Here is a 7,500-nt window from a genome sequence, read left to right on the forward strand (position 1 = left end):
CGTTTCTACTAGAGACTTCACTGTGGATCACAATCCCCTTTTATTATTAGTAAGAACACACCTGTCTCAAAACGTTGTGCATGGCTGTGTGCATGTGATCTCACCATGATACAGCAGTCTGACGTCTGTGCTGTCCATATCTCCTGGATCTGAGGCCTGGGACTGGACCATACACAACACCTCCAACACCACACACACACAACCAGAAACTGGGAGACAGGAGAAGAGAGGGAGTGAGACAGGAAAACAGAGAAAGAGTTAGAAGGTGACTGAGAAAGAGAAAGGGAGAGAGAGAGAGACAGAGGAACAGTGCGTGTGTGTGTGTCTGTGTTATATGTGTGTGTGTGTTATGTGTGTGTGTTATATATATATATGTGTGTGTGTTATATGTGTGTGTGTTATATATGTGTGTGTGTGTGTTATATATATATGTGTGTGTGTGTGTGTTTGTGTGTGTGTGTTATATGTGTGTGTGTGTGTTTGTTATATGTGTGTGTTATATATATATGTGTGTGTGTGTGTGGGTGCACGGACGTAATTTTGGGGGGGGGGACGGGGGGGACATGTCCCCCCCACTTTTTCAAAAGCCGGCTTTGGTCCCCCCCAGTTTTTACGGTTAAAACCAAATATTTAAATAGCGACGAATCCATGTCCCCCCCACTTTTGAAATCAAAATTACGTCCATGTGTGGGTGTGTGTGTTATGTGTGTTTTATGTGTGTGTATACGTGTGTGTGTTATATATGTGTGTATGTGTGTGTTATATGTGTGTGTGTGTGTGTGTGTTATATGTGTGTATGTGTGTGTTATATGTGTGTGTGTGTTATATGTGTGTGTGTGTGTTATGTGTGTGTTATGTGTGTGTGTGTTATATATGTGTGTGTGTGTTATATGTGTGTTGTATGTGTGTGTGTGTTATGTGTGTTATATGTGTGTGTGTATACGTGTGTGTATGTGTGTGTGTGTTATTTTAAGAGCAGTCTCAAAACATTCCTGTTTAGATCCGCTTTTAGTTAAAACTATTAAGATAGAGTTTCTTATCTTATTTACTTTACTTTTTATTATCTTACTTACTTCACTTTTTACTTTTTATGTTATTTTAATATTTTTATCTTTAATTTCTTTTAACATTTTCTTCTGTCTTTTTGTCTTTGTCTTATCTCCTTTTAATGTTTCTTTTATTTATACTGTAAAGCACTTTGAGTTACATGTATGTATGAAAGGTGCTATACAAATAAAGATTATTATTATTATTAGTATTATTATATGTGTGTGTGTGTGTGTTATATATATGTGTGTGTGTTATATGTGTGTGTTATATATGTGTGTGTGTGTTATATATATGTGTGTGTGTTATATATGTGTGTGTGTTATATGTGTTATATGTGTGTGTGTGTGTGTGTTATATGTGTGTGTGTGTGTTATATGTGTGTGTGTGTGTGTGTTTGTGTTATATATATGTGTGTGTGTGTGTGTTATATATATGTGTGTGTGTGTGTGTGTGTGTGTGTGTGTGTGTGTGTGTGTAATAGGGGTGCACGGTATGGACTAGAATTGCGATAACATTGTTGGATATCCCGATATCGATGTGAACCATGATAAATTAAGATTAAAATACAGAAATGTAGTGTCTCTCTGAACAGCAGCACGTTAATTTGTTTTGTTTTTACTGTGTAATGAATCCAGAATAATTGCAAATATTTAGCAGGTTTATTCAATCTAGGTTTATACTTTTACGAGTGACCGTAGCACGCGACTCCGCACACCTCGCGTGAACCTCCGCGAACGGCAGAAGCATTTAATCTTGCCGTGTCACATTCTTTGCAGTGTTGTCCGAAACGATATGTAGGCCTAATAGTATAAAAAAAAAACACCCCTCAAATACAGGGGAATGAACATTTACCTGACCAATTCTAATGTTGCTTTGTGTTTCAGGTTTGAAAAGTGCTGGAATTTAGGCTAAAGTACTTGAAAATGCTTGAAATTGTAACTACTTCGTTTCACAACAAATATCGGTCTGATTGAACAGTTCTCTTGTATTACGTTAACAAATATGAGCCTCTTGTAATTCCAGGACGAAACATGAGAGAACGTGAAGACGTTAAGATTGGGCGTTTTTTAAATAAACAACCATTAAATAATGTTATTTAAAAAAGTGAATTATTTCCAATCATTTGAAGTATATGTATAAATATTTAACTCAATTAAGTTTAACGTGCTGGGAATTATTGAAATGGACCTTGAAAGTGACATACAAGTGCTTGAATTCCACCTTGTATTGGTGTATGAACCCTGAAAACATGACTGTTCTCATTGCGCTGAGGCGCGGTGCACGCAAACTTACAAAATTCGAGAGGTGCACGACCTCGTGAATCGACAGCGCGCGAAGCCACCGCGATTACGTTATTTTCGCCTCGCAGACCCTCGCGCCGCGTCAAGTGTAAACCAGGCTTAAACCAAATTGCGTGTCTGATGAACGTGTTCACCTCACTCTGCCTCTTGCCTACTTACGTCACGCGATCATAGTCTGCAGCTCGAATAGCTCCCTCTATTGCTGGACGAGGATAATGCAATTTGAGTTTGCTGTTATTCAAGGAGTTATCGTGGCTCTTTCGATGTGTTTATCGTGAAACTTCACATCGCAATAACGATAAAAATACGATTAATCGTGCAGCCCTAGTGTGTGTTATATATGTGTGTGTGTGTGATACCTCTAGTTGTGCTACTGTCACTGCCGTCACAGGTGGTCTTCTGCAGGAGCTGCAGCAGTGCTGGTCTGAGCAGGGCAGAGAGGGAGGGGCTACAATGTTGCTCCGCCTCCAGGTACCGCTGCAACACTCCCACTGCACGCTCTGCAACTGCCCCTTCAGCATCACACATTATCTTCTACAGCAGGTGAAACAGAGAGAGAGAGAGAGAGAGAGAGAGAGAAAATACATCCATCCATCCATTATCATTACTGCTCAATCCCTCTAGCTGCACACACTCACATCTACGGACAATTTAGAGTGATCAATCAACCTAACACACACACACACACACACACACACACACACACACACACACACACACACACACACACACGTCTTTGGACTGTGGGAGGAAACCGGAGTACCTGGAGAAAACCCACACAGGTACAGGGAGAACATGGAGATGCCACACAGAACCAAACCCAGACCACCTCGCTGTGAGGAGACAGAACTAACCACCACACCACCATGCCGCCCAGAAAAGGCATTTAATTAAAAAGAAGAATGTTAACCATTGGAAGCGTGAAGCTAAGATGATCTCACCAGCAGGGTTGGTGCTATAGTGGGGTTCGTCTCCAGCAGCTCCAGTAATACTGATTTCTGTTCTGAATGTCCACGGCTGACTCCGTCCTCTCCAGTCAGACCCGGTTCTGACCCGCCTTCCAGCCACCCAACCAGAACCCTGGCTCCAAAACGCTCAGCCAGTTCAGGGTAGTGGAATATGAAGCGTAGGAGCGAGGGATGAGGTGAGGAGAGGGGAGAGGAGGAGAGGATCCTACTGATGCTGTTGATGGCAGTCTGAGGGAGAAGAAGACAGACAGCTGATAATGACTAAACACCAGCTCACATATCTGCTTGGAACATGTTACACTACACTGTACCACACTACACTGTACTGTATTTATGTTACTGTACCACAGTGCACTGTACCACACTACACTGTACTGTATTTATGTTACTGTACCACACTGCACTGTATTTATGTTACTGTACCACAGTGCACTGTACTGTATTTATGTTACTGTACCACACTACACTGTACTGTATTTATTAGGGATGCAAATTATCGATTAATTCATTAATCGTTAGTTGATTGATCTTATCGATCGACTTTCGATTAATCGATAAGCGGCGTTTTCCACCTGAATTTCAGTGTTTCAATAGGGCTTTTAAAAATATTAGCTAAATATACTGCTCAAAAAAATTAAGGGAACACTAAAATAACACATCCTAGATCTCAATTAATAAAAATCTTTGAAATCAGTTGAAAATCTCTCATTTCTACCCATTGTCTGTTCCATTTGCACAAGAGCAGTTGAAATTGATTCACAATCAGTGTTGTTTCCTATCTGAACACGAAGTGTGGATGACTTGGATGAGTTACATTGTGTTGTTTAAGTGTTCCCTTTATATTTTTTTGAGCAGTGTAGTTAAAACACTTTGGTCAAAAAGTATATATTATATTATGATAATTATATTGTATTATATGATATATTGCTCATGTAATTATGCATTAGGAATTTTTTATGGTATAACAAAATACATTCTTTCATTTAAAAAAGGAATAAATTAAGGACTGGCTCCTTAGACATTTTTAAAAATGTAAAAAAAAAATTTTAAGAAGAAATTAAATAGAGAGCCAAACAGAATATTATTGAGCCTATGCTTGGACAATGTTTCTAGCGTTGTCGTGAACACACGCTGTAACGCGACCGGAGAGTGCCCAAGTCTCCACAACATCATTGAGCTTGTCAGCTAAATTGTCAGCGGTGTGTCTGTCCGACATGTTCGTCGTAATCAGCACTGCAGATTTTAGCTGCAAGTTCTCGTCAGTGTAGTGGCACGTCACGGTAATGTAACTTTATGTTGTTAGAGTCGTCCAACAATCTGTTGTAAGGGCTACAGTAGTAGCAGTAGATAGCTTTGTTTTAGCTCACTCTTCATTTTTCATAGCGAGCTTCGAAAACGCTCGCCTTCCCAGTGTAGCTGTGATTTTAGGTTGACCAGGTGCACTGGTGATATGCAGGACAGCTGCATGCACGGTGTTCAAATGATAATCGAGTGAGCTAGTGGAACTGTTGTACTTCAATACCGCATTACACACAGAACATTTAACTTCTTAGCCTAAATTAACAATGTTGAAATTGTAGCGACTACTACTCCTCGCAGCGAATTCCCTAACAGACAGGCACTTGGCCCTTTAAGTGACACTGGGAGAGCGGCGCCTGCGCGCGCCAGGGGAGGGGAAGAGAACAGTGCTATTGTTTGAGTTGCGTGGAAAATAAAGTTTCCCTCCTCGGGATTTTCTGGATTACACAGTTTCTGCCTCGTTTCCCGAACCCGCTTCAAAATGGTCCCACACCGCACGTCTTTTCGCCCGCTTCATTTTGTTTTCCACTCTGGTCTTTCGCGACACGTGTTCACTTCTCGTTCTTACACTCTGTTCAAGTTACTACAGGAGCGCTCTCTAACGATTAATCGTGATTAATACATTTTGATCGAGTAACGTCTTAATCGACAATTAATCGAAAGTCGATTAATCATTTGCATCCCTAGTATTTATGTTACTGTACCACAGTGCACTGTACTGTATTTATGTTACTGTACCACACTGCACTGTACTGTATTTATGTTACTGTACCACAGTGCACTGTACTGTATTTCACATTACCCTTCTGGGGACTATGGCACATGTCCTAATAAAATGTTTGTTGATAATTTGTTGACCAATCTACGTGGGGGCTGTTGGTGTGGTGTTACCTGGTCCAGGTGGGGCCTGTTGGTGTAGTGTTACCTGGTCCAGGTGGGGCCTGTTGATGTAGTGTTACCTGGTGTAGGTGGGGTCTGTTGATATAGTGTTACCTGGTGTAGGTGGGGCCTGTTGGTGTAGTGTTACCTGGTCCAGGTGGGGCCTGTTGGTGTAGTGTTACCTGGTGTAGGTGGGGCCTGTTGGTGTAGTGTTACCTGGTGTAGGTGGGGCCTGTTGGTGTGGTGTTACCTGGTGTAGGTGGGGCCTGTTGGTGTAGTGTTACCTGGTGTATGTGGGGGCTGCTCTGGTGTAGTGTTACCTGGTGTAGGTGGGGCCTGTTGGTGTAGTGTTACCTGGTGTAGGTGGGGCCTGTTGGTGTGGTGTTACCTGGTGTAGGTGGGGCCTGTTGGTGTAGTGTTACCTGGTGTATGTGGGGGCTGCTCTGGTGTAGTGTTACCTGGTGTAGGTGGGGCCTGTTGGTGTAGTGTTACCTGGTGTAGGTGGGGCCTGTTGGTGTAGTGTTACCTGGTGTAGGTGGGGCCTGTTGATATAGTGTTACCTGGTGTAGGTGGGGTCTGTTGGTGTAGTGTTACCTGGTGTAGGTGGGGCCTGTTGATATAGTGTTACCTGGTGTAGGTGGGGCCTGTTGGTGTAGTGTTACCTGGTGTAGGTGGGGCCTGTTGATGTAGTGTTACCTGGTGTAGGTGGGGCCTGTTGGTGTAGTGTTACCTGGTGTAGGTGGGGCCTGTTGATATAGTGTTACCTGGTGTAGGTGGGGCCTGTTGGTGTAGTATTACCTGGTGTAGGTGGGGGCTGTTGGTGTAGTGTTACCTGGTGTAGGTGGGGCCTGTTGGTGTAGTTACCTGGTGTAGGTGGGGCCTGTTGGTGTAGTGTTACCTGGTGTAGGGGGAGCCTGTTGATGTGGTGTTACCTGGTGTAGGTGGGGCCAGTTGGTGTAGTGTTACCTGATCCAGGTGGGGCCAGTTGGTGTAGTGTTACCTGGTGTAGGTGGGGCCAGTTGGTGTAGTGTTACCTGATCCAGGTGGGGCCAGTTGGTGTAGTGTTACCTGGTCCAGGTGGGGCCAGTTGGTGTAGTGTTACCTGGTCCAGGTGGGGCCTGTTGGTGTAGTGTTACCTGGTCCAGGTGAGGGCTGCTGTGGTGTAGTGTTACCTGGTCCAGGTGAGGGCTGCTGTGGTGTAGTGTTACCTGGTCCAGGTGGGGGCTGCTGTGGTGTAGTGTTACCTGGTCCAGGTGAGGGCTGCTGTGGTGTAGTGTTACCTGGTCCAGGTGGGGGCTGCTGTGGTGTAGTGTTACCTGGTCCAGGTGAGGGCTGCTGTGGTGTAGTGTTACCTGGTCCAGGTGAGGGCTACTGTGGTGTAGTGTTACCTGGTCCAGGTGGGAGCTGCTGTGGTGTAGTGTTACCTGGTCCAGGTGAGGGCTGCTGTGGTGTAGTGTTACCTGGTCCAGGTGGGGGCTGCTGTGGTGTAGTGTTACCTGGTCCAGGTGAGGGCTGCTGTGGTGTAGTGTTACCTGGTCCAGGTGGGGGCTGCTGTGGTGTAGTGTTACCTGGTCCAGGTGAGGGCTGCTGTGGTGTAGTGTTACCTGGTCCAGGTGGGAGCTGCTGTGGTGTAGTGTTACCTGGTCCAGGTGAGGGCTGCTGTGGTGTAGTGTTACCTGGTCCAGGTGGGGGCTGCTGTGGTGTAGTGTTACCTGGTCCAGGTGAGGGCTGCTGTGGTGTAGTGTTACCTGGTCCAGGTGAGGGCTACTGTGGTGTAGTGTTACCTGGTCCAGGTGAGGGCTGCTGTGGTGTGTGGCTGCCAGCAGGTAGAGTGTAGAGTGCAGAGCTGATGGTGGCAGCGGGACACACTGGTCCTGCAGTACACACACACACCTCACGACACTGAAGAACACTGTCACTTCATCCAGGACCCTGCAACACACAAATAATACACACACACACACACACACACACACACACACACACATACACACACACACACA

At 44.7% G+C, this 7,500-nt stretch overlaps 1 protein-coding gene across 4 annotated transcripts in view; it reads right to left on the reverse strand.

Annotated features, from left to right (window-relative positions):
- The window catches only part of mei1 (meiotic double-stranded break formation protein 1), a 36,770-nt gene that overhangs the window by 15,265 nt on the left and 14,005 nt on the right, over positions 1–7,500 (reverse strand). For all 4 annotated transcript variants that reach the window (XM_077010328.1, XM_077010326.1, XM_077010327.1 and 1 more), the window contains 4 exons: positions 7,282–7,429; positions 3,293–3,547; positions 2,711–2,885; positions 105–209 (listed from right to left, as the gene is read on the reverse strand). In XM_077010328.1, coding sequence (XP_076866443.1) covers positions 105–209; positions 2,711–2,885; positions 3,293–3,547; positions 7,282–7,429 — 683 coding nt within the window. The remainder of the gene's footprint in view (positions 1–104; positions 210–2,710; positions 2,886–3,292; positions 3,548–7,281; positions 7,430–7,500) is intronic.

Source organism: Brachyhypopomus gauderio, chromosome 6 (assembly GCF_052324685.1).
Source record: "Brachyhypopomus gauderio isolate BG-103 chromosome 6, BGAUD_0.2, whole genome shotgun sequence".
In the NCBI taxonomy this organism is placed as follows: domain Eukaryota; kingdom Metazoa; phylum Chordata; class Actinopteri; order Gymnotiformes; family Hypopomidae; genus Brachyhypopomus; species Brachyhypopomus gauderio.